Source organism: Trachurus trachurus (genome assembly GCF_905171665.1).
Source record: "Trachurus trachurus genome assembly, chromosome: 8".
Taxonomy (NCBI): Eukaryota; Metazoa; Chordata; class Actinopteri; order Carangiformes; family Carangidae; genus Trachurus; species Trachurus trachurus.
This window is the reverse complement of record NC_139905.1, coordinates 16,627,563-16,653,784: the sequence shown is the minus strand read 5'-3', so window position 1 is coordinate 16,653,784 and position 26,222 is coordinate 16,627,563. Positions and strand designations below refer to the sequence as shown.

At 40.9% G+C, this 26,222-nt stretch overlaps 4 protein-coding genes across 4 annotated transcripts; 2 read left to right on the top strand and 2 right to left on the bottom strand.

Moving 5' to 3' along the window:
- Positions 1 to 3,120: 3,120 nt before the first annotated feature.
- Positions 3,121 to 9,380, bottom strand: cdr2a (cerebellar degeneration-related protein 2a). Its single transcript, XM_083976398.1, has 7 exons — positions 9,162 to 9,380; positions 7,023 to 7,135; positions 5,524 to 5,672; positions 5,260 to 5,430; positions 4,234 to 4,548; positions 3,774 to 4,056; positions 3,121 to 3,636 (listed from the first exon to the last, which is right to left on the bottom strand). The coding sequence occupies exons 1-7, from the start codon at positions 9,241 to 9,243 to the stop codon at positions 3,355 to 3,357; spliced, it is 1,395 nt and encodes a 464-aa protein (XP_083832524.1). The 5' UTR covers positions 9,244 to 9,380; the 3' UTR covers positions 3,121 to 3,354.
- Positions 9,381 to 9,790: 410 nt separating this feature from the next.
- mfsd13al (major facilitator superfamily domain containing 13a-like) lies at positions 9,791 to 16,436 on the top strand. The gene is made up of 8 exons (XM_083977567.1): positions 9,791 to 10,322; positions 10,577 to 10,891; positions 10,975 to 11,397; positions 11,581 to 11,735; positions 11,840 to 11,923; positions 12,081 to 12,224; positions 13,313 to 14,507; positions 15,995 to 16,436. The coding sequence occupies exons 1-7, from the start codon at positions 10,110 to 10,112 to the stop codon at positions 13,452 to 13,454; spliced, it is 1,476 nt and encodes a 491-aa protein (XP_083833693.1). The 5' UTR covers positions 9,791 to 10,109; the 3' UTR covers positions 13,455 to 14,507; positions 15,995 to 16,436.
- A 268-nt stretch (positions 16,437 to 16,704) lies between these two features.
- On the bottom strand, positions 16,705 to 18,307 carry LOC310990264 (uncharacterized protein). The gene is made up of 6 exons (XM_083977570.1): positions 18,254 to 18,307; positions 17,767 to 18,093; positions 17,574 to 17,674; positions 17,443 to 17,490; positions 17,083 to 17,193; positions 16,705 to 16,926 (listed from the first exon to the last, which is right to left on the bottom strand). The coding sequence occupies exons 1-6, from the start codon at positions 18,303 to 18,305 to the stop codon at positions 16,873 to 16,875; spliced, it is 693 nt and encodes a 230-aa protein (XP_083833696.1). The 5' UTR covers positions 18,306 to 18,307; the 3' UTR covers positions 16,705 to 16,872.
- A 1,500-nt stretch (positions 18,308 to 19,807) lies between these two features.
- On the top strand, positions 19,808 to 25,610 carry LOC310990148 (ER lumen protein-retaining receptor 2-like). Its single transcript, XM_083977414.1, has 5 exons — positions 19,808 to 20,067; positions 22,207 to 22,307; positions 22,404 to 22,562; positions 22,819 to 23,071; positions 24,841 to 25,610. The coding sequence occupies exons 1-5, from the start codon at positions 19,977 to 19,979 to the stop codon at positions 24,873 to 24,875; spliced, it is 639 nt and encodes a 212-aa protein (XP_083833540.1). The 5' UTR covers positions 19,808 to 19,976; the 3' UTR covers positions 24,876 to 25,610.
- The last annotated feature ends 612 nt before the right edge of the window (positions 25,611 to 26,222 follow it).

Sequence of the window (26,222 nt, the reverse complement as noted above, 5' to 3'; positions counted from 1 at the left end):
ACCCTATTCACCTGTGGTGTCTCCTCAGGCTTCCTATCCATCTTGGACGCCATCTTGAAAATAACACCTTTCTAGTGGTCAAATTTTGGTAAACTTTTAGTATGTTATTAAGGACATCTAATACTATAAAAAACAGCTGAGAAACCTTTTGTTAGAATTTTTTTAGGGTTAGGTGGTTTTTTTTCATATATGTACCCGCCTACTAGGCAACACAGCACGACGTGTTGAGGAGATGGTGTTTTTTGTGCGCTTGTATGCTACCACAAGGGGGAGCGCTTGCACTTCCATGGATTTTGCTGGCGGTGGGTCCTCGTAATGTGTAGCAGCCAAAGAGGAGCAGCAGAAAGGGCCAGCGGGGCACCAGCGTACGGGGTGTATGCGTCGTCTTGTTAACGCATGACACCACAGACACCGCGGATTTGTTTATGCTCGTTATTAGGGTTGAGACAGATACGCAAAAGTAAATGTATTGGCAGCGGTGGGATTCGAACCCACGCCATCGAAATGACTGGAGCCTAAATCCAGCGCCTTAGACCACTCGGCCACGCTACCACTGTGCCTGGCGGTAGTCATGTTTCAATTAGTCTACATGATGAGGATCACAATTTTTCTTCTTTTTGGGGGGAGGAGATGTCTATCTATCTATCTATCTATCTATCTATCTATCTATCTATCTATCTATCTATCCCTGGCCTCTCTAGTCCACATGCAGAAGTGTCCTTCAACCCAAAATGTCCCAAAATAGTGTGTGAATGATTGGACACTGTGCAACAGATGTAGAATGTGTGTCTGATTGGTGAATGTGGTGAAGAGACTTGGATGCATTCATCTGTAAATGGCATTTCAATGCTGTAGCAGGCCGAAGTGAAACTAATTTCAACAGTTTGATTACTTGTTTGTTTAAAAATGTATGGCAATCATGACTGATTAACTATTTTCTGTGTAAAAAAAAAACAACTTACTGTAATCTGCAAACTCACTAGTAACCTCAGCTGCCAGTTGAATGCGGTGCCTGGCAATACTCACGTATACCAATTATTTGAGTAGCCTATTGTAAAGCAGTTACATTTTTTTACCACAATCCATTGCTGCTAGCACAGATGGTCACTGTTGGTCTGAACGTGTGGCTGGCTGACTGACTGGCTGAGCTCCAGAGCCGCCACTCAGAGGAATGTGTGGAGGATTTGCCCTGAGTTGAAGTCAATTAGGCCCAGTTTCCATTTGTGACAGTGGCCTCTCCACCTCCTCCACGCAGTCACCAGCAGTCAATTTAATAATTTTGTGTCTTTCCACACAAGTTAATTTAACAACTACTCTTTACTTGTGTGATTTCTTTTTCTATTTTCAGTACCATAATTAGTCCAGTGCAGACTTCTGCTGTTTGTTTTGCTGGGGCATTTGTGTGTATGCTTATGGTCTTGCCAAGACGTGAGGTGAGTGGGGTATGCAATCCCCTTGTTTGGGGGTTTAATGGATTTGGGGCTAGCCGAAAGCAGGGTTAGGGGGTAAATCTCAGTTACATAAAACCCAATTATGAAAAGATACAAAGCCCCATTAATTGTTTGCAAGGCCACTGAGTGCACTGTGGGACAGATGTCTTGAGAAAGTAGGACACCTCTTGGTTTCTATAGCTATTTCATTTTTTTTTATCTGATGAAATTTTCAGACTATGCTCGACAGGTTGAAACACCTCTGTGCACAGGGACTCTATCAATGCAATCTCTCGTTCCACAGTGTGTGTGTGTAGTAGTGTTGTTGTTATAATGCAGATGCTACACACAGATAACACTCCACAGGCTCCTGCATCAGTGTTTTTACTAGTTAGTTGCAAGCAAAAACATGTTAGTCATCATGGAGGACACCTGTAATCATACAGTGATGCCTTCTGCAGCAGTACACAGTCCACTTCACAGCTTCAAAAACAATATTGCTAAATGCCGACTATATGTTTAGTACATCAGCGTTGTCAGTTAAGCATCTTTTTTCTCATGAGCATCACATCACATAGAAAATACATAACTGTTTAAATTTAGCCACTTACACCTGAGGTCTTTAGCATTTATTTCTAGGAGTTCAGAGTTAGAATGACAGGGTTACGAGAGTAAACAGTTATTGAAAAATGTAATCAGTCAACAAAATCTCTGTCCCATACTGAAAGAAATGAACGTCCAAGCCAGAAAAATATTGTGACTATGTGAGGCACAGGAAATTGTTAAAGAACAAGGGAACATTTCTTTTGTGCTTTCCATCTGTATTATTTTTTCTCAATCATCTGTGTCAGAACAAATATTTACAACCACAGAAAAATACCACAGTGTAAATTTAATTTCATTTCCAGTCACTCTCAGCTGACTAATTTGCTCGAAATATTTAGCAATAAAGAAAATAAATATCTTTTTTTTTTCTTCTCTAAACTTATTTAAAAAGAATAAATAAAACACAAACTGTGATTCAGTCAAAAAAAGTGCAGGGCTGTTATGTGTACTACTGGCATAAAGATACTCATTGCAGCCTAAGCTGTGTGCAGACATGAGAACAGAAAGCACAGACCGCCAAAAACAGTATTCCAGTGTCCACTGAAATCTCTCCGGTAACATTACAATGACCCTCAACTGGTGAACCAACTGTTGCCGACTTACACAAACCACCTCACATTAGCTGTTAAGCCATTTATCATAAACTCCTGAGTCTTTAGTTATTACATTGCTACAGTTTTCCATCCTATTACAACATTCCAACATATCTGTTTATATAAGTTACTGTATGTATAGCAGCTATGTCTCCAACTTACTCCAACATGCTAACAATATTCAACGCGTGTATTTCTCTTCCAAGCACCAAATGATCAGGTGGTTACATGTTACATTATATAATACTGAGTTTAACACTGAATACTGTTGTAGTTTGACATAATACTTAAATTAAATTTGATGGTCAAACTACACATGTGCTTTTTATTAGTCTCTGTTAGTACATATTAATAAAGCTACAAATATGTCCCCATAGAACAATACTTTACCATCTATAATTTTCTTGATATGTATAATTGTACTTTGGAATGTATTCCTTTGTCAAATCAGACAGCTGCTTCATAATTACAAATTAATAACACTGGATTTTTGACGAGGACGGAGTAAATGCAACAGTGCTGACTGAAGAGGACTGTAGATGCATCAACATGGCAGGAGATAAGAGGATTGCAGCATGTCTTAGACGCACAAAGACTGAGTGTGCTTATTGCATTTGCAACCCTCTGGATATTTTTATTGCAAAGCCACCTCAAAGTTTCTCATTTGTCAAAAACTTTCCCATGAAAAAAGGAGTGCAAGTCCCCGTGTGTGAATAATACAAGTGTTAGGCCGGGCTCTGGGATTTACTCTCCCTGCCTGGACGTTTGTTTTCACTGAGGTCCTCTTTGGTCTTTTGGATGCAGGTGAAGATCTCCTTGAAGAGAGCCTTGTACTCAGGCTGCTGGCCGTCTTCCAGGACCACTGCCAGATTGGACAATGCAGGCGTGCTGGACAGGCGGCGGCGCGTCCGGATGCTTGCAAAGGGACTATTGGATGTCTGGACGGCTTTATGGCTGAGTTCATCTGTCGGCTGCTGGCATCGCTGCAGCAACTCATCATATTTCACCTAGATAACACAGAGATATCTTAGGAAAGTGCATTCATTTTCTTGTAAACACGGTAACTTAAAGATTAAAAAGGGCCATCGATCAAAAAAATAGTTCTCGTGCATAAAATGTAAGACATGTGCTTTGAATACAACACCTGCAGTGCGCTGTACTGTGCATCCACCTCGTTGAGCAGGGAGATGCCCCTCTGTTTTACTGCCTCTGCTCGCCTTATACACAGCTGCTCGTGACCACGGCGAATGTCGTTTGTCACTTTCAAAAAGCTGTCGCTGTTGCTCCTCTGACGGCTGCGCCTTCTCCGCTCCTCGTCGTTTTCTACCTTCTCCTTCTCCTCCACGTCACTCTGCCCTGGGCTGGGTTTCTCTTCTGAGGCGAAGAACACTGTATCAGGCAGCAGCAGCTGCTCTGGTCTTCTGACACTGGTGGGAGTGGAGGTGGACACAGAGGCTTGAGTCTCAAAAGTCATGGGAAATTTCACACCTGGAAGTGGCCCATACGTGTGATGTAAAATATTAAGTGTATAACCAGTTGGAATCATAAAAACACAGCCAAGATAATAGAATTTGAACATAGTCCATACATAATTCAGTCCTAACCTCTTGGCGCAGTCAGCGCGCCATAGAAGCCGCAGCTGTTCCACTTCTGCCTCCAGCTCCTTCTGCCTGTTCCAGCAGCCTGCCAGCAGGGACAGCCTCTGCTCCAGGTCAATGTTTTCCCTTAATGTCAACTCATTCTCCCGCTCCGCAGCCTCCCTGCGGCTCCGCTCCGCAGCTATCTGGGCCTGAAGTGTCTGGACAGACCTTTGGAGAGCCACATTCTCGTCCTCTGGGTCTTGGCATCTGTCTCGGTCACAGGAAGAGCCCTGAGGCGACCAGAGTCCGTCCACATGGAGACCGTCGTAGACTAGGTGCCTGAGCCAGAATATTTGAGATACATCACTTTCAGAAAAACTCATTATCTCAACAATATTTATAAAGTAACAATACTCTGACAAGGAAAATAAAGACTTTCTGCTAAATACTCCACATCGAAGCCTGTTGGTATATAGATCTTCATAATGCATTTAACATTAAAGACAGGGGAGTAGTACAAATTTTGGGGTGACACAGCACACCAAACACATGGCATGAAAGCAGCAAGCTAAAGCTACAGTGGTGTGTATGTATTACTGTAGTATGTCGCTGACAATAGGGGAGGATTAACTACTCCTCCTTTGGATTATGTCTAAAGCAGTCTGCTCTGGGTCTGGGTGACCTGAAGGTCTCCAGTGAGCATCAAGGGACTGAAATACCAGACAGCAGACAGGAACTCACAACCTATGTCTGTACACATACACATTTTAGCTTGTAGAGATTCTGTGCCACAATTTTTCAAAGAAACTCAGACTCTTTCTCACACAATACAGACAAGACCAACCATGTAATTTCCTGTTTGGCAATAGTTTATAAAACACATCCTGGACTAAAGATGGAAATGAGCTCTCTGCTAAATCTGGTACACACTTACATTCTTTTGTTTAATGTCTGTGTACATTTCCCATAAACCTAATAAAATAAATCCTGCAGCTCTGCTACTGGCAATGTACAGCAGAGTGTGAGCAGTTACACTCACACATGCAATACCTGTCATGGTGTAAGTCATACAGCTCCTTGAGACAGGACACGCTCTGTGCTGAGAGGCTGCTGCGTCGCTGCTCTCTTTTGTTTCTCTCAGCCTGGGCAGACTTGAGCTCATCCACCTGGGTCTGCAGGTCCTCCATGTAGGTCTGAAGCCCATCTATGGTTTCTGTTAGGCTGTAGGGGAAAGACGGTTTATAGATACATTAACCGCTTTTTGGTGAGCTGGATAAATAATTACACCAAATATAATTTGCCTGCAGGACCAACCTCTGGATCCTCTGCTGGGCCATGCGGTTGTCCTGTACCAGTTTCCGGTTGCCTTGCTCCAGATCCCTGGCAGTCACATCTAGCTGCTCATACACTTTGGCATGCTGGTCGTTCATCTGACGCAGCAGATCCACCTGCTTGCTCAGGTACTGGTGCACAAGAGAAGTGGAAAAAAACATTTTAGCTTAAGTTAAGTCTCCCAGATTTATTTGTGGTATTTTCACTAAATCTCTTTAGTAGAGCTGAAACAGTTGGTTCCGGCTTCTCAAATGTGTGCAGTGGACCGTTTTTCTTTGTTTTACACTGTGGTAGACTATTGTTTTGTTTTTTTAATCTATTACAATATTACTTATAAGACAAACCAATTGAAAAATAATATACACATTAACGGATTATAAAAAATGGACCAGAGCAATGGTATCAAGAGATACACAAGGTTTTTTAGAGCCTTTGCAAAGAAAGGGCAGAGACAAGGATGGCATATCATGTTTCACTAATTTTTACATTTGGTTTCATATCCAAGTCTGTCACCTTTTATCACCAAACAGACAAAAGCTGCCAGTTGAGAGTCTGGACAAGGACTCTGACCACTGGGGAAGGGAATGATAACATGAGTCTGTGGGTTAGATTTGAATGGCATTTGACTTATAATTGTGTTCACATATACTTTCTCTGGTGTATGCACAGCTTTGTGACAGTGCTGAGTAAGACCAGCAGCAGACAGAGCATGCAGATGAGGGTCAGAGAGACGTGTGGGGATTATCATATCAACCTCTATAAATCCTGAAGCCACCAACCCCTCTCACTGCTGTAAACAAATTAAGGCTCTTATCGTTGTTGACCTGCTGAATGCCACGTCCTCGTACTCAAATAGATCAGCACTGTCTGCGTGTGCCAAAATTAAATGTCTGAACACTAAAATGTAAGGCCCAATTATGTTTATTTATTCGCTCTACCTGACAACCCACTCACAGGCCAAGAACTGTGCTGAAATACGACAGTTTGGTAACCCTTTTTAATTAGTTGCACGCCAACAAATGAGAGGAACATCAAAACCTTAAATCATCCTAATTATTTGAACAGTGCAAAAAGTGGCAAATCAGCTGGTGAAAGTTTTACTTTAACTAGGTGGATGCACATACTGCCAACAGGACACACTGAGCCAAAGGCTCACGCTAGGTCAGACTAGTGAGGATTAGCTTCTACTCCATCCTATTTAAAGTTTAGAGAAATTCACAATGGCACTTCCGCTGCAGTGAAAGAGCTTTTCAGATCCCTCTAAAGGGATTGGTCTGAATGAATTGTCTCCCAGTTTAGACCTATACATATAAAACTACACATACTATGTATACTATGTGTATGTATCCACAGGCTAGACCATGGACAGGCAGAGGATATTATGCAATATATACATGTTTCACACGGTGAACTGTATATGCCTCGCTCACAAGCTCAGTCGTCTGATTGGTTCCACTTCCTTCCTAACATTCATCACTCACCTCTATCTCCTGCAGCTGCTCGTGGTTGGTGGAGTACATCTGCTGGAGGGCCTGCTCCAGCTCATGGTTCCTGTCGAGGAGTGTTTTCCCCAGCTCCGCTGCCAAATGGAGGTCTGTCAAAGGACACAGTGGGGGAAAGAAAATATAAACACCAGATACAACACAGTTTCAATGCCCAAACACAGGCATCTGATACAGACTTACGGTAGTGCAGCTTTCACACACACACAAACACACAACTCATTGTCTCACACTACTAGCATTTGGCACTGGTGAATCACAGAGGAATCCGAGGCGTGCCTTGGGATCTCCTTGTGACACGCTGTCCAACTGGATCTTGTCCAGTAAAACTCCTGAAGTAAACGACTTAAAATGTGGTTCTGCTAAGTGCACAATTAAATATAATATGTATGTCAAAGGATGTTCAACTCAAACATGACGTGCATGCACTATAACAACATGAAGGAAAGGATGTTGCACTTAAACAGTTATCCTCTGTGAGGAATACTTCTCATAACTTAGGAGGACGTTCACTTTTCCTCAGCTCCACTGAGGAATGCTACAGGAAGCTGTTCTTGCCTGCTGCCACCACTCTGTACAACACATCACCGCTGTCTGGACAGCAGCTTGGCTGTATCAAAGTGCCACGGTGAAGACTTTTTTTCTACAACTACAGCAGACTTCTCATCAGGCTTTTACTTATTACTTTATTCGGCTGAAGCATTGACAGGATGCGACTAATCTGCTACAGTAATCACTTAGACTTACTTGATTTATTTATCTTTTACTATTAGTTAATTGATTAGAAGTCTGATGGTTGCAGCTGTACAATCCATCTGTATTCTGTACTATTGCATTTTTCAGAGCTTGTCCATCTGTCGATATTCATTTCTTTGTTGTTGCTTATCTTTGAATTGTAACACACCTGTAGGCCTACTTGTGGAAAAAATATGTAACATGCTGTATATTCATCGGATTCTTAATACTGATAAGAAAGATTCACATACAGTTTAGTAGGCCTACACTAGGGCCATCAGCCATGTGTATACTTCATTCAATAAATATTAAAGATTTTGGTTCTAGTTTATGCTTATCTATCACGTCTATCTCAAACCCACCTTCCTGGTCTTGTTAACAGCATTTACAATTTGTGAGAAACAAGTTTATTCGAAAACAATCAACACAGCACCAGTAGCCTCAGGAAATCCTGGCTCCACAGAGCTCTCAGGATGCCTTCACTTTTACCCCATGACTAGCGTGATTCTGTGCAACAAGAGACGCCTAAAGACTTCAGGGCTATTTCATCTCTGAGCACTGGTGAGTGACTGAATTAGCTGGACTTTACTGGCCAACTAACTAAACTGTTATTGTGCACAACGGTAACGCACATAACAGGGGAAATCAGCATTAAACTTCACGGTATTAAAGCAGAAGTAAGCGGAATATTGGTGTTAATATAGGCTAAGTCTTAAATAGTTATTATGTACAATAAAACATCACACAAAGCAACAAAGAAGAAACATAAAAACAACACATGTGGCTCCCTCAGTGAGTCATCATGTTTACTGCTGTGATTACTGCCAACATTTCTACTGAGCTCAAGCAGATTTGTTTGTATTTTACTTGACTGTATCCTTTGTGTGCTACTGTAAACATGTTCCAGATTAAAAATCTACTTCTGTCCACACTAGCTATTATTTAACAGCTATAACTTATATGAATTTTCAACTCTTGACATCTTTAAAAAAAAGCAAACGTTTTATGTTTCAGATTTCCCATCGAAATTGACAGGTTGGTAAAATGATCTAAAAGTTTTACATTTAAGATGAGAGAAAGGTCCACAGAAAAATACAAATTTTGTGGCAGGGCGTTAGGCTACTTTATCTTCTCTCCAACTTTTTTTTTTTTTTCTAAACTTATTTGAGCCTATTTATTATACCTACAGAGGATTACCCCTATAAACCCATCATCACCCACCGACAAGTTTCAACAACAATATTGGTTTTTGCATGTTAAAAAAAAAGGGAAAAGAAAAACACTACATCACAACACAACTTTGTTTCCATCCCTGCACAGCCTGTTTACAGCCGCAGGGAGACAAGAGTTGAGGGTGCGACCAGACAGCAGAGCAGCTCTTACCGTGTTCAAGGTCCTGCGGGTCATACCAAGACTCTCCATTCTTCTCAAACTCTCTCTCCTCCAAAATCATGTCAGTCAACATTTTACAGCCGCGGGGCCAGCGGAGACTCCACCTGACAGAAACCTGACACACAGACAGGTGTGTGTGTGTGTTAGTTTAGCAGCTTGGAGTTGTCCGCCACCCACAGCCGTGTGTGTTGTTGAGGAAAGTAAACTGCATCCTCCCCGGTGCGAGAGGAGCCTTAAATCCGTTTGTCTCTACAGCAACGTGGCAAATGTCTAGTACACGACAACATCCGGTAGGTGGCAGATGAAACATGGATTTTTTTTTATTTTTTTTTTTTAATGACTGTGAAATATATATCACTTTAATCGCACTTAACTTTTTTTCTTTAAGCAATAAGCCCGACAAACGTGCAGATTTGTTGTTTTTGTCAAATTGTTTTCGTTTTCGGGACTTCCTGCTTTCCTTTGACAGACACTTTTTATCGACCAATCATAAAGTAGCGAACGCAGCCAAAGAGTGACACGGACCAATCAGATGCTTTCTTGTTGTCGCTAAGCACCGCCCCCATTCAGGATGCACAAGCAACGAGTTTGACAAGTACTGTTTTGGATATTTCGGAAGAGTTGTCAAGAAAGAAGAAGAAGAGAAGAGTTTTCAAGTTGACAGTGCCTCAGTGGACATTTGATCGAGTTTGTCCTGCGGAAGTAACATTGTGACATGCGGACAATGAAACAGCTGGGACGAATACAAGCTTCAACTTGAACGATTTTCTTCCTTTTTTTATCGGGGAAATTGATCTGATGCCCTGGTTCTGGTGATAGCAGCAGTCATTATCTGCGATGTTAAACAACAACAGCGTGTAGTAACGTTAGTTCTTGTTAAACGACAGCTTTTTCTCGCTGCAGGACTTGAGGTTCAGCTACCCGAGCTGCCAGCCTGCCATGGCCTCAGAGGAGAAACCTACTGCAGGTGTGCGCTACACCAGAATGAATGTAGTCCGACACCTGATCAACTTTGGGGTCAATCCTGCATCTTTGGCTTATGCCATGACCACGCTGGGAGCTGCCATGATAAACAATATATTCAGTTTCTACTATGTCAAACTCTTCCTCAATAAATACAAGATATCAGAGGGAGCGTTTCACCAATCACAAGTGAGTACAGTTCCCCTGTCATGATTGCTGTTTTGGATACAAATGTTAATATCTGTGGAAAAACTTTGGTGCAGTGATTAAGAGAAAATCCTGGCTGCCCTTGTTTGAAAAAAGGCTGCAAATTAAAGACATTTTTACCCCTGAGATCAAGTCCTCCAATTCCCTCCTAAAAATACATCATCTGACACTTTGTCCATGATGAACAGGGACATACCTTATTTAAAATGATAACCTCATCGACTTCCTCTACACAGGTGGTATACATGGTGTGGAATGCAGTCAATGATCCTCTCTTCGGCTACCTGCAAGATAACTCCAGGGTGCCCTGCTGCTCTCAGCGACGACTCTCCATCCTCTACGGTGCTCCCCTCTACTCCCTGGCTTTCCTTCTTGCCTGGTTCCCGTGGCGATCCTACACCCCTGGCGACTGGATGAGCGGCCTACATCTGACGGTGGCGCTGTGCGCTTTTGACGGCATGCTGACTTTTGTGCTGCTGGCACAGTGTGCGTTGTTTGCAGAGATTTCCAGCCACCATCAGAGCCGACTAAGACTTGTCAAATACAGCCAGGTATGACAGTAGCTACTTGTGTCTGCTGAACGCTGCCTCCATTTTCTTCTGTATCCTCCTTACTCCTCTGTTTGTTTTCCCAGGTGGCTTCTCTTATTGGCTCCTCCAGTGTCCTCTTTTGTGGCATGCTGTCCAGAAACATGGAGGATTTTACAGCCTTCCAAGCCTTCACAGTGTTCGTCGCTATCCTGAGCTGTGGCTGCATGCTCTACACGGGCTTCCACAGTGAGAGCCGCTTTGATAACAAAGGATCTGTGTCAGATGCAGACGGGTGTGTTGACCAGACTTCCAATGAGTTAACCTTCTCCACATTAAGAACATTGATGTGGCAAATCCTGACCAATAGGGACTTTCAGCTATTTGTGCTCATGAACTTCTTCCAGGTGTTCATGTTGGCTTTCTTGAATAATTTTACCATGATATTTTCGGAGCAACTGATTCCTCCAGATGTGCTTCCATCCCTGGCCAAGAGCGTCATGTACGGAGCAGGATTCATCTGTCCACAGGTATAGTGATGCATGATGAGCTGACAAACATTTTCATTGGATTTTTAGCAGCCCACTCAGTCAAAGCTACGGTTATGCACCAACAATGACATGTTTTTTCAAAACACTTAATGTATATGATACCTCACAGTACACTACTTTGATTTGCTCTGTGTTGTTCCTGATACTTTACTCCCATCCCAGCTGTTAGTGCTGAGCTGTCAGAGTCTGCTGCACAACCTTGGCTACTACAGGATCATCCTCTTCACCTTCTATGTGGAAGCTGTAATGGCGGCTATCATGCTAGCACTCGGACCTCAGCACTACTACATCCTGGCATGTTTCCTCACCATTAACATGTAAGAGGTTGAATGGTTTTATAATCACTCTATAATCACACTAGAATCGACTGAATTGTCTGAATCGTACCTGCAGTACACTGAAGTACTTACCTTCTGTGCAGGGTCATCATTCAAGCTGCCTTCAGTCTGTTCAGCTTGCCCTTGGCTGACATCATTGACACAGACATGCAGATGTACAAGCGCAGGTAAAAACATACATTTTATTTTATTTTATTTTTAACCCTCTGGCCCAAATTAAGAGACATATTAAATCGGTTTGTCTTTTCTCATTCATAATCAAACATATTCAGGTTATTTGACCTGTAAAATGATGTTTTGTCATGATGTTCTTCTTTCCCCCAGTTCCCCTCTCTCCTCCATGGTCTTTGGGACAAATGCTCTGTTCACCAAACCAGCTCAGTCTCTGGCCCCCATGATTGTGCTCAGTATCCTCAACCAGTTTGGATATGAACAACTGAAGGAAGCAGGAAGGGAATCGGATCCAAGGTACAGACACTCCTGCTTCTTCCTGAGATGAAGGTCAAAATCTGTGTCAGAAGTGTAGGACCAAGTAAAACGGATGTTGGGACCGGACAGATTGTCCAATCGCATAGATTGAATGTCCTAATTCTACCCATCAATATTATTTCTATTTAATTCTTAATTCTACACATGTTTATGTTTTTGTGATCATCTAGATCTGATAAACATACGGACAAGGGGTCCATGTACTGATGTTAACCCCAGCATAAAATAATTTTAACCTGTTAATTAAAAAAAGAATTGGAATTTATATAACCACAAACAACAATAGAAAGAAGAAACAATATCCATTCCTCTGCATTATATTATAATGCAAAGTATTAGATGAGTGAGCTGGTTTTTATATTTTAAATGAATAAGTATCAGTTTCTTCCTGCAGGGTGGGCAGTCAGTATTAAAAACCTCGACAGCAGTGATATAAAGCAGACACAACTCATGACTAGTTTTGTAGCTGTTATATTCTTGTAGTTTTTCTTCTAGTGTGTTGAAATGAAAAATATTATGACTTGAGTTTTAACTGTTCAGACTTTCCAGCAACATCTTTCCTTTTTATAATTTCAACTTGATCGAGTTTATCTTCAGTTATATTAGCAGTGACTTCCAAGACCTCCGGTTACATCATTTCATAAATTCAGAGCCACTCATTTGGAGCCATTTGCTCTGGAGTCAGATATTTGAGCTGTAGTATAAGTTGGGTCCTGCCTGAAACACCAACAGGCAACAACAAGACAACAACAGGCAACAGGCATGTTAAAATGTTTAAATAAGCCATTTATGTTAGTGAGATGATTTTACACAGTCTGTCTAATATGCCCAGTTTTAGACATCAACCATTTTCTTTTTGCAATAGTCCCACATCTTTCTTTTCGTGGTCTGTGACGTCAGTGTCAGAAACCACCCAGGAACAGTTAACACATACAGGTTTTTACATGCAGTTAAAAAAAAAAAAAAAAAAGATGACAGTTTTCAACAAATCAAATAGTGATGTGCAAATGACTGCAATTAAACATACAAACACTTTGTACCTATAACGGAAATCTTCTTGTTTGCAGCACCTTAAAGAGCCTCCACAGTGTGATGTTCTACTTGGTTTGTCTGGTGCCATTGTGTATCGCTGCTGTTCAAGTCCTGGCTTGGAGGCCGTTTTCCATCCGCAACAGTCACACGGTCGACACAAAGTACATTGACAACTAACTTCAGTATTGTTAACAGCTGATTAAGATTTCTATAGCTGGAATTTTGGAAAAATCCTCATGACTGAAGGATAATATTGAAAGTAAAGAGCAAATTATGTATACATTTATATTTATATTGAGAGGGTAAAAATCCACTGGTTTTATATGTATATTGAGGAAAAAACAAGACCATGTAAAAACCTTCAAATATAATAGTTTATCTTTATTTTTTATTGTTTTGTTGCATTTTTGGATTTTGATAATTATCAGAGAGGTCTAAAAGTTTTGATATGAATATGAATTTATCAATGATGATGAGTTTGATCAGAAATGTTTGTAAATGTCTTTAACTACTGTAAATGAAATGACCACTGATGAGCCTTAAGTGAATACTTTATGCACTCTGACTCTCTCATCCTCAAACACATAACAGGATAGGGATATCATTATTAAATTTATGAAGTCTGGAAGTCCACTACCTTGATAAATACAGCACATTCCTTTCATTTGTGTTAGATGTTGGACTTTTTTTTTTCCAATCCTCTACTTCTGCAGGTAATTAGCAGGAATATAGTGCACGACAGCTGAGCTCTGCAAAATAAAAGGGACCAGTTCCTAAAAAGTTATTTCCAAAAATATACTGTAGTTTTGGTCTTAAAGGAGGGATTGTACTAGCTTCCAGTTGTTCCACAAATTGTCAGAAATTGTCCTGAAATAATGAAGTGAAACAGAAATGATGCCAAAATGGAAATGAAGAACAGTTTTCTCCTCACAGTAATGGTAACATCCAAATAAACAGCGGTATCAGCAAAATGTAATCGCTTTTGAACCAAGATTGGTTGTTAAGATGAACTTGTAGACTGACTAAAGACAAAATGTAAACAAAATTCCAAAAGATCTTTCAAATTCCAGGTGCATGTTGACTTTTATGATAAACGGCATTCCCATTTTGTAGTATAGACACACAAAAGGATTTATAATATTTTCTCAGGTAGTATATTATTCTGTCATATCCATTCATTCATCTGTGTGATCAAGGAAAACCAAAATTGTTGAAAAAAAAAAGAGTCTAGTGGCAGGGCTGGACTGGGACAAAAATTCAGCCCGGGCATTTTCTGTCCAGACCAGCCCACTACATTATCACACAGCGTAGAAGTCCACAATTCTTGCGGCGTCTTCTCTAACGCATACTACAAAGGAGAGTCATATTCCTTGATAGCAGTTAACAAATAAAGCGTGTAGCTATGAACTCAAGGACTAAAATTGATCAATCAATATATCTTTATTCATTATAGTGTCAAATCACAACAGAAATGATGTCATGACTAGAGGTGGGCGCTACCTCTACCAATTGGGTGGAGGGGGGGGGGGGGGGAGACAGGGAGATAAGGACAAACAGGGACAATAATAACATAATATCCTGACAAATAATCTAAATAGAAACATATTACAGACAGTAGCAGCATTAGAGCTGGAACTTATTAGGTGACTCAGTCATTATGAAACCATAGAGAATTGGGGAAAAAAAGTCTAAGAATTACAGGTCTGAATAGATATGCATTCTCATATGTGTATGTGCACAAGTATGTATTGCCCTACTTCCTCGTCCGCAGCCAGCCAGCTCCACTCTCACCAAATTTGTGACCTGCAAGAAACAGCAAACAGAACTTGTACTCAGTATTTGTGTACTGACAAGTATATGTAGCCAAATAGCCTTTTTGTGACGTGGTGACACCTAGTGAACAAATATATCTGTCATGAAGGATGACTTAAAAGTCTCAAAAGAGGCCTAAGGCCTACCTGCATTCCTGTTAATTGAATTTAAAAGATATGCAGATCATCATCTCTAATGCTTCAACAAGGATATACCGGTAATCATAATCAAACCTTTTTTTCTTTCTTTCTTTTTTTTTTTTTTTTTTTTTAAATCTGAGACAAAACAAGTTGCATAAACTCACAAAGTCAAGATGAAGGTCTCAGATATGATGGATGACTCACAGCCCTTCAACTAATGGGCTAATATGTTGTCACATGTTAGAAAAATAACTGCTTCAATCCCTGAGGAGCTACGTTAGCATTAGCGGCAGCTGCATTCACCAGTATGCAGTTAGTTATCACATTCAATGTAAAAACGTTTTTTGCTTTGTTTTGGACATGTCTCAAAAGTGTAGCCTAGCCAGCCCCAGGCTAATGTTACTTGCCTCCACTCGCTCATCATCATCGGGTCCTCCTCGCTCGTCTCCCGGCGCAGCAGCACCTGTTGCTGCTGGGGGGGGGGGGGGGGGGTTGGCGGTGGTGATCCCCGGCACACACAAATGATCAAGAGGGAGGGGGGAGGGGCGGGCCAACGAGAGCTGAGAGATTTCATTGGACTAGCCCAATGTCCTTCAAGTAAATCAACCAATGGGCCACGTTTAGTGTCTCAGATACCGTTGCGGTCGATAAAAAACTATACTTTTTTTTTTTTTTAATTATGACAGTACTGGGCCGGCCCAAATATGTGCATCGGCCCACCGGGCATTGCCCGGTATGCCAGATGGCCAGTCCAGCCCTGTCTAGTGGAGAAAGGGAAGAATTCACACAGACCTTTGTTGTGGATGTTTATATGAATGACAAAAAACATGTTTAATGTCACAGCTTTTAATTAGTGGAAAAACAAGAGAGCATATGTACATGTCAATATTCATCGTGTCGTTTTCAGTATATAGTGAAATTCTAGATCGGGACTCTTTCTGTGAGCCAGCAGTTGACTGTCACTGAACATAATGTGCCTCAAAAACATATCAGAACACTGATTGTTGTCTTATTCTTAATGTCTATTAAGTTGGTAGGGATACTCTCCAGTGCAGCAAAAATGTATAATTTCCTGTCCCTTTTCCTTACGTTAAATGTATGTTAATCTTAAATAGCCCTTCGTTGTCATGGTTGATGTTGTATTGTCAAATCACATCTCTTGGTTTGGTTTTTGATTAAACATATTTCTACGCCACCACAACCTTATGTTTTACATGTTTTTTATGAAGAGAAAGTGTCAATTAATAATGATATCATCTTGATAAAGTGCAAATGGCATCCCTGAGTCAAATAGGATGTTCTTATCCAGGTAAACACTGACCTGGTTTTGGAGGAGAAATTCTTCTAATTGTTCCGACATTACAGTAATTATAAACAACACAATGTAGGACTGAAGATGCCTTAAGATCGCTGCTGACGCTGAAAAACCAGAGAGATGGAACAGTGACTCAGCCTCCTTATTCTGGCATTTCTGGTATTTTTTATCTCACTTCATGAGAAAACTAGCTGGTCTCCTTTGGGTTTATGTTCATATCCCCAGTCACATGAGCGTCCTCTTGTCAGATGTTTCATGGCTTTGGAATCTCTTCTTAATTCAGATAATGCAGGCCATGACTCTGTCATTTGATATCCTTGACCAACTCTTAGACGTTTTGATAGATGTCATCCGTTGAGCTGTTCAATTCAGCACTTGCAGCCTGCAACAAAGTTAAATAATGAAAACGATAGTGAAAAGGTACATTTTCCGACGAGTGGGAAAAAACATACGTGCTGTAACACAAGCTATGCAGAAGTTTCACGGTTACCCAATCTGTTGACTAAGTCTAACCATAACATGCTGCAACAAGATTTACCTCCACTTGAGAATGGTTTCTTCCTGATCTCTTTTTGCTTCTTTTCAAATTCCTTTTGTTGTTCATTTCTTGTAGGACATCGCGAAATTGTGTTTTTTTACTCGAGTGATCCTGTGTGGAAAGAAGAAGAAATTCATCATAACATATATCTAGACATGTGTCTTTCCTAATTTAATTTCAGTGGCAATTGCTTTGACACTTGCAGTGTTGTAAGAGCTTTTTTTCTGGCCAGGAATTTACATAGGCCTTGGTTCCTGTTCCTCTTTTTACTTATGTGGGCTTCCCCCCGCCCCCACTTTAGTGAACCGTTAAAACACTGAAATACAAATTAAAACAGAAAATCATACACTTATCTACAACCTTGCCACTTTTGCACTTCCTTTTGCTGAATCTCATATTGCAGCCATTCTGCCGAGAGAAGAAGAGATTAATTTCAGTAATATAGTACAGATTATTACAGTTGTATGAATTTGAGATACATATGGAAGTACCTTCTTTAAAATTATAAGTGCCACTACTGCCATGCTGTAGATGACCAATAGGACAAATGATAACCACAGAAGAATGTGCCTTGCCATTGTTTTAATTTTTCCTGAAAACAAAACATAGTTTATCTTAATCAAAGCATTCTGTGCTCAAAAGTTTGTAAGGTTTGGGTATATAGCAGTTTGTTTCTAGACTCACCTTTCACTGTGAGACTGGTACCTGCTCCTACATGCTGTGTACCATTTGCTGGATGCCCATCCCATACTGCAGCACAGTGGTAGATCCCACTGTCATTAGAGTCAAGTGAATGGATGTGTAAAGATGCCCCTTTCAGGGAATACTTGGCATTGCCATGCAAGCTGAGTTGAAGATGGGAGTCTTCCTTGAAAACAAACCACTCGTAATGCAAGATTGTGGCTGAACAGTGTGAACTGACATTACAAGGCAACTCAACATCTTGTCCAATTTCACGCCAGATCTTCTTTCCAGGCTGTGTTAAGCAGCCATCTGCTGTTCCCTTGCTCCCTGGAAAGATTGAATTGGTCATTTTCAAAATAACTACTGAGCTATTACAGTACTGTACATGAGCTGTTCTCATTGGGTGGAATAATGACAACTGGAAAACACTATTCTCTAAATACATCTTGTTCTTGATGCTGGGACATACATCGGAAAGACATCTTACCTGTTACTGGCAGGTGAGTGAGCAGCAGAGAAAACCAAAACAACCGGTCCATGTCTGATGTTTGACAGCTTGTGAATGATCTCATGATTCCTTGTATGATGTTATTGAAATAGCTGACAACATGGGAAGTGGGTAGGCTCTTCCTCACTACTTAGTTCCTCCTTCCTGTTTCATGCAGCTCAATGGTAACGCAACTGGTTTTCAGAGACATAACGCAGTTCAGTTCATTTATGTTGCATGACACTGGCAATAATTAATGGTGCAAGATTCAATGGTAAAACTGAGGTATTAGAGATGATAGGGTCAGATTGTGCGATTATCAACAGGAAACCAGTGGCACCAACATCCTGTTGTCATTATTTATTTATGACAATGTAGGTACCACTGTGCAATCATCTATGTGTGCAAAGGGTAGAAAAGGAGGAAAAGATATAATGTGGGATTGGACATTTTAAACAAGCATAATGCTGAAATGGCTGCCCCCGACGGGAACGTGCATCAGCGGTTTTGCATGAATTAACCTCGAAAACAACTCTGTCTCGTAACGTTCTGTTATTATTATAGCGTGGTGAATGTGCAGGTCACAACTTGTCCACGAGAGAGTTTTGGAGTTGCATTTGATGAGTTTGATGAGGGGAACCAAGAAATCCCATGAGCCTCCATAGCGTGGCTCTGAGCAGCTCGCGGCTCTGCTCCACTGATCTAAAAATAGCTTGCACCAACAAGTAAGATAGCAAACCTACTGCTATAGGGATTATGGCAATGGGCCAATTTGCCAAAATGTTAAACTATCCCTTTAAGGTAGTGTTTTTCAACCTTGGGGTCGGGACCCCACGTGGGGTCGCCTGGAATTCAAATGGGGTTGCCTGAAATGTCTAGTATTTGATAATAAAAAAAATTATTGATAAAAATATTTTTTAAACTTATTATTAGGCTATTCCTTTAAAATGATGGGGGAAAAAACTAACTAGCCTATCTTAAACTCTATAGTACTTTCACTTTCTTGAAAATCGAGTTCAAATAAAATGCAGCACATAAAAATATCTGAGCTGGTGGATCTTGATTGACGGACGCGGGCGTCACCAGAAATGTATGATGTCAAAATGGGGTCACGAGCCAAAAAAGGTTGGGAACCACTGTTAAACGACGGTTAAACGGAAAACAATGGAGTGAGAAATCTACTGTATTAAAAGGATAGAGGAAGGCCAAATATTGTTACAGGTTGAAAGAAAGCTATGCAGCAGTAATTATTAACTATATGACCCCCAGCCCAGTAGTATTCTTACACTGGCTTATTAAATGAATACTTCAACATAAGCACAGTCTGAAAACTTCCTGCACCACTGGAAAGGTGAAGGTTAGGTTAGTAATCATGTTAATTGCTGAGGCGTTGGTCCTTCTTCACCAAAGTTTTCAGACTAGTCCCTTTCGTTTTAGCTCGTTGTGGGCGGATCCTTTTCTGCTGTCAGTCAAATTTTTGTCCAATCCAAACCTCTCCATGTGTTTTCCCCACGCCCCCTTCCACGTCGACCTGCACTCTCGCCATATTTTCAATCCTAGGGAGACCCGCAGCCCGGTTTGCCACCAAGTTGAACGGGAGACCCCCCTCACCCTCACACAACCTTAGCATAAAAAGTGTGAAAAGGATTTGCTTCTGGATAAAAAAAACAAGGGACATCTGCGTTTAGCTTCCCGGCTGTGTCTGTCACTTCATCCCGCAACCATGAACATCTTCAGGCTGACAGGGGACCTCTCTCATCTGGCTGCTATCATCATCCTGCTCCTCAAAATATGGAAAAGCAGGTCGTGTGCAGGTGAGCCCGAGCTACGCTTTCAGTTACAAATACAGCGTGAATTTCCTGCTGTTTCTGGTTGAGTTTGCCTTTGTTTAATGGCTGAAAATGTGGTTAAAAAAAAAAAAAAAAAAACCTTGTTCCTTCTCGCCCACTGAGCTCCAAGGCAGCTAGCTTCATGCTAACGTGTCACACTCATTCATTTGAGCCAGCGGTTCATAGCGTTAGCAGGTGGTGGTGGGCTAACTAACTTATACCACAACAATTAAAAACTGCTGCCTGCACTATTACTGAAACATTTACGTCAAATATCTTATAATAAAACGTTGAAGGAAATGGCAACAATGTGTTCATCAAATGTAGCACTGAAGTGTCTGTGTATTATTGTCCGTGAACCGTGCTAGCTAGGCTGTGGTGGGACGAGAGTCGAGTGTGTGTGAACTGTGAAGTCATTTTAGGTGCCCTGCAGCTTGCATGAGCAAAAATAGTTACAGGTTTTTATCAGAAATATTAAACTTGGTGCAGTGTTTCTTCACCTCACCCATCCATTAGCTCCTGCTCTGCTAATTTGACGTTTGGTGCTCGATTCTTTTGGTCTGGCTTCTGACGTGGCGTTCCAGAACGAGCTACGGAAGTAACGTTAGCTCAGCAAGTGTGTGTTTTTTTTTTGTTCACTCACTTCAATCACACACAACTTTTACTTTTAGCTCTTATAATAGCATGTTAGCTATGTCTTGATAGTAAGCTGCATCTTGGAGCACGACGGACAGCAGTGATTTCTCATGTGTACCTTGGTGTCAGTAGTGAATTTACAGTAGGAATAGAATATGAGAAGTGCAGTGATTGGTTACAAAGCTGCAGCTGGGGTTTAGCTTCAAAGCTAAAAGGTTATGTTTGCAACCAGATAAGAGATAAGACGATTTGGCTTTTAATTTGAAGTAAAACATGATCAGATATAATGTTGTGGTGTTCAAAATCACAAATGTGCCTCAACAAACTTTACATTTTGAACATCATAGACCCCCGATTAGGGATAAGGGAACCTGCAGTCTGTCTCTACCTCAGAAACAACAACCAAAACAAAACGAAAAAATACAAACAACTGCGGAAACATCAATCAACTTCAACCCTAGTAGGATAAACCCCCCCTTTCAACCATGACGACCTTGACTAGACACATTATAAAACAGCTTATAGCCTACCATTCACACAGAGGTATACTGTAAAATAAAATATGTGTCTGCACACCACACCACACATGATATGAAGACAGGGGTATACTGAGGAAACACTGGAGTCTCCTGCAGGATGAGGACCTGCTTATTCTTTGCAGGGTGGTGATGTGGGGCTGCAGCCTGTCCCACCATGCATTGGGCCTGAGCTGATGTAAATAACAGACAGGTCCCCCAGGTTATCACAAGCTACAGTATATCACACATGTAGACAGATAACTATCATCATACACATTCACTACTGCTCCCAGTGGCCAGTTTACCCGACCTTTGTGTCTTTGGGGTTATGGGAGGAAAAACACCTGCAGAAAACCCACAACAGTGCTGATGAGGTTGAAGTGGTTATGTTCAGGTACGGTCATGGTCAGAGAACACGAGGATCTGGGAGGGACGTCGTTGTCTGACTGCCTGGCTTTAATTCTCAACACCTAAACTAATGTGGTTTGTTTGTGATGAGGCCAGCAATGCTAACCGACTCAGAAACAAATCTTTATATGAGTGTTGTCCTGATGCCCTGTGAAGTAGTGTGTAAATTCAAGCATAATAATCCACATTTCTGAGATGTGTATCCTCCTTCCAGTGTTGTAATGTCAGTTTTTAAAGTTTGGTTTCTGAGAAGTTTAGCTTGTATTTGAAACCCATCTGTTTTGGACTTTTAAACATGCCAAGGATCATTTTAGAAAGCAACATTTATTGTTAATTGGACTATCTTGTGTGCATATCTTATACTTGTAGAAAATAAGCTTAAGAGGAATGTAAAAGCATTGTTATCTTTGTCCAAAGTTGCAGATAAATAAATACTGTTTTCCCAGCAGATGTCACTGTTCAGTAATGAAACACACTAAAGATACTGAAGCCCTTCTGAAGTTGCTCATGGCTTGGTATAATTTCAGTTTAATGATGAATGTGCTTGATATGTTTGTGAAAGGTATCTCTGGAAAGAGCCAAATCCTGTTTGCAATTGTGTTCACCACACGCTACTTGGATCTGCTCACCTCCTTCATCTCCCTCTATAACACATGCATGAAGGTAAGACAGCAGCACACACACAGCAGCAGCCTTTCACACAGATCTCCTGTTTCTGCCTGTTACCTGAGTGATGAGCGTGTTTGTGTTGTTCACTAGGTGATCTACATCGGTTGCTCGTGTGCCACGGTCTACCTGATCTACGCCAAATTCAGGGCCACCTACGACGGCAACCATGACAGTTTCAGAGTGGAGTTCCTGGTCGTTCCTGTTGGAGGTCTGGCTGTTCTCATCAACCATGACTTCTCTTTCCTAGAGGTGGGTCCTGTCTTCTTTCACCAAATTCATCAGTGAGGAGCTAACCATTGTGAAAACACACGGTCCCTTTGCTAACATTAACAAAAATGTTTGCAAACATGAGCTTTTATTCAACACTGTCTTACAAACGCAAAACACTCAGCTCTTTACCAGCCAACAGCCCACATACACAACATAACAGTATTTTGTAATGCATCTCCATTGTCCAAAGGGCACCAACATTAACTTCACATTTGAATTGAACTTTTATCATCAGATCCTCTGGACGTTCTCCATCTACCTGGAGTCGGTGGCAATCCTGCCACAGCTCTTCATGATCAGCAAGACTGGCGAGGCGGAGACCATCACCACCCATTACCTGTTCTGCCTGGGCATGTATCGGGCCCTCTATCTCTTCAACTGGATCTGGCGTTTCTACTTCGAAGGCTTCTTTGACATGATCGCTATCGTGGCTGGTGTGGTCCAGACTGTCCTCTACTGTGACTTCTTCTACCTTTATGTCACCAAAGGTGGGCTCTCTACTGGTATTATCCATTATGCAAGCACCAAACTAGATAGATGTGACTGTGGGAATAGGAGGTTTATTATCAGGCAATATCAGTATTATTTATGTAGTGGTCATTATTATTTTTAGTGTATAGAGAGACTTTTAATGGACATTGAGTAATCTTATATAATTCATGTTTTTGTTCAGTTAAAAGCATAAAATGTGGGATTATACAATGCTCACGCGCCAAGTATGGTTTTACAAGCCTTTTTGATAATATAATCATTCCTCTCGTCCATACTTGACCCCAAGAGTAAGTTCATTGTAAAAGATATAAGGGACAAAATCAACAGTCTCTGTTCCCTGAAAACCACAAGAAGTTCAGCCGAAGTTAATATGAGGCTTTACACATGTGAGTTTCCTGAATGAAGTGGGTATATTCCAGAGTTACGGTATTTCTAGTACAAAATTCCCTCTGTGTCACTGTCCTTCCACAGTTATTAAGTTTGGAAACACAGTCCCAGGAAACGCACAAAGGGGAATTTTGTGCACATTTGACTGCACATTTGGATGTACGCACTTGGTTTGGGATTCTTTCTTTTTTTTCCACGAACCAAGGCAGCAGACTTTGTCCCTGACTGCCTAGAGTTGCGTGACAGAAAAAGCTGGTTGTGAGTGAAGTCCCCAATAAGAGTACATTTAATCACACACTGGCTGCAGCCCAAATCTTTTGCCTCTGAAGGAGGGGGTGTAGGAACCTCACTTACATTTCCACCAGAGTAACCAGAGTCGTACATTTAGGACTTCCTGGCATCCAAACCCTCCCCTCTGTGAGTAATAGTCTCTGATTGCCCAAGAACTGCCATTGTGTTCAGTCTTATTTACATTAGTGTTGCCACCAGGATCAGTATTGGACATTTGTTATCAGGGATGTCCTGTTAAAGTTTTTCTTTTTTTTGCCCTGTACCCGATCGGAAATGTTAATCTGCCAGCAGTCTGATCTGACAGTTATATATTCAGATGTTGATTATCTGACTCATTGAAATAACAGCTGACACATGGTAGCAGTAGCACTTTCATCCAAAGACTCAATGGCCTCTTTAAAACTACTGAGTTTATTAGGTTAGCTTTTTTTTGTTTTGATGGCTGTTTAAAATTTAACAAGATGAATGCAACTGTTGAAACTGATGTGAGATGTGATTAACGGGAGAGAAGATCTTGTTCTCGGTCTCTGTCTTGCCTCACAAACAATCTTTGGCAGATTGCAAACACCGGCTGCAGAGAGGACTATAACCTGACATCAGCCAAGTTTTATTTTTGACTGTCATGAATTTGTGTCACCTGATTTGACTTGCTGCTGGACAGACAGTCCGAGCCAGCTAAATATGACAAGCTACTACCTGAATGTTTTGTGCACTGCTCTTGGCTAAGGAAGCCAAAGGGGACATATCAGATATATAAAAAAAGATAAAAGATAGCAGTGCTCCACATCCTATTCCAAATCAATGATCTCCTTCTTTACCTGTGCAAGTCTCCTCTGCATCCCGTCAGACACAGCAAATCACCAAGCACAAGACACAACTGTGTTATTTGCTCCACGTGAAAATGCTGTCGTCATTGGTCTAATTTGCTAAATTGTCACGGTTCCTGACAAGAACTGGACACATAAACAGGAAGCACAAAAGCCTTTTAGTCTGCAGTTTAGCCTCTGGGGAGTATTTGGTCGAAATAAATGGCTCCGGTTCTCTGCATCCTTCTTAACAACTGTCTTACTTTTTTCTCATTCCTCAGTGTTGAAGGGCAAGAAGCTGAGTCTGCCAGCGTAAAACATGGATGAGGCGAAGGCGACTCCCAGCAGACTCAGGGGGGGTGTGGAGAGGACATCCTGAAATCTTGTGACCTATAGCAAGGATGCCTGAGGCAGAGAGCTAACTAATGGGGAAAAACACTAGTCTTCTTGATGGTTGCTGATGGAACTGGTAAATGCCAACAAACACCAGAGCTGAACAAAGATCATCCCTGATCAACCTTTGGATTTCTGTGTTCAGCATCTTGCCTTAAACTTCTTTTCATTGCTGTTCAAATAGGAGAAAAGGCTTTTTTTTTTCTTTCCTTTTTTTTTTTTTTTTACATGTGAGGTGTATACGCTTTTTTTTTTATATTGTCACAAATAGGGTCGACTCTGAGAATGAAATGCACAAATGTACAGTCTTATTAAAGAGTGAGATAAAGAGTAATGTATCCGAGTGCCTCATGAGGATTATGTCCATTTTCTCACAGTATTTTTTTGTTTTGTTAACATTTTTTTAAATTTTGATCATTGTTTGCTTATAATGTAACACATATATACCCTCACATGGAAACGTTTTAAAGATGACACAAATCGGTTTTGTATGAACATTGCTTCCTGAAATCACTCAAAACATTTTAAAGAGAATTTTTCTCTTCTAAAAATCAGACCTTTTTTGTATGTCCAACTCATTTAGTTCAAGAGTTAACCTGTTAAACACTTAAATGCCAGCAGTCTTTTTGTTGTAGTTCTAGGTATCTTCAAAAGTGGATATCCTGGATTCCTGCAGCTTAGTCTATTGAAGAAGCTAAAATGCATCAATTGTTCTACAGCTTTAATATAGATTTCATACAATCTTAAAACAACGCTACATTACATTTTGGATGTTGGTACATCACAGACTTTGTTTCTGTCATTACTGCACCCCTGTAACAAAGGCATGAACACTTTCTGACAGTGACTTGTCAAGGTTGAAATCACTGATGTCAGAGTACAGCAATAATGAATGAACGATGATTACACTTACCGGGATGAGAAGTGTTCACATATTTTACAGAATATCCTCCAGCACTTTGACTGGTTGTGACATTTCAGTTTTTAACTGCCTGGAGTGTGAAAATTATGCTGCTCAGTAATTGAGTAGAGGTTGTCATGGTGTTCAATGGGTGCATTTCTATTAAAGGCCTCATGTTAACTTCAATCTTTTTTCTTTTCTTTTTTTTTTGCCAATCCTTAATTTGCCAATCCTTAAAGATCATTTTGACGTTTTATGTGATTTTTTTATTGCATGATATCACCTCCATTAAAGATTTTATGAGAATCATTCTCCACTGCTGCTATGTGATTATTGATAATGTAAGCAAGTGCAGATTTATCTTGGGCC

Coding starts and splice junctions, on each gene's coding strand:
- mfsd13al (XM_083977567.1), top strand. CDS start 10,110: ATGGCCTCAGAGGAGAAACCTACTGCAGGTGTGCGCTACACCAGAATG. Junction 11,398..11,580: donor CAGGATTCATCTGTCCACAG/GTATAGTGATGC, acceptor CTCCCATCCCAG/CTGTTAGTGCTGAGCTGTCA. Junction 12,225..13,312: donor GGAAGGGAATCGGATCCAAG/GTACAGACACTC, acceptor TCTTGTTTGCAG/CACCTTAAAGAGCCTCCACA.
- LOC310990264 (XM_083977570.1), bottom strand. CDS start 18,305: ATGGACCGGTTGTTTTGGTTTTCTCTGCTGCTCACTCACCTGCCAGTA. Junction 17,194..17,442: donor GGAAGTGCAAAAGTGGCAAG/GTTGTAGATAAG, acceptor CTTTCCACACAG/GATCACTCGAGTAAAAAAAC. Junction 16,927..17,082: donor GAAACCATTCTCAAGTGGAG/GTAAATCTTGTT, acceptor ACTTTGTTGCAG/GCTGCAAGTGCTGAATTGAA.
- LOC310990148 (XM_083977414.1), top strand. CDS start 19,977: ATGAACATCTTCAGGCTGACAGGGGACCTCTCTCATCTGGCTGCTATC. Junction 20,068..22,206: donor GAAAAGCAGGTCGTGTGCAG/GTGAGCCCGAGC, acceptor TGTTTGTGAAAG/GTATCTCTGGAAAGAGCCAA. Junction 23,072..24,840: donor CTACCTTTATGTCACCAAAG/GTGGGCTCTCTA, acceptor CTCATTCCTCAG/TGTTGAAGGGCAAGAAGCTG.
- cdr2a (XM_083976398.1), bottom strand. CDS start 9,243: ATGTTGACTGACATGATTTTGGAGGAGAGAGAGTTTGAGAAGAATGGA. Junction 5,431..5,523: donor GCCCAGCAGAGGATCCAGAG/GTTGGTCCTGCA, acceptor TTTCCCCTACAG/CCTAACAGAAACCATAGATG. Junction 4,549..5,259: donor TATGACTTACACCATGACAG/GTATTGCATGTG, acceptor ATTCTGGCTCAG/GCACCTAGTCTACGACGGTC.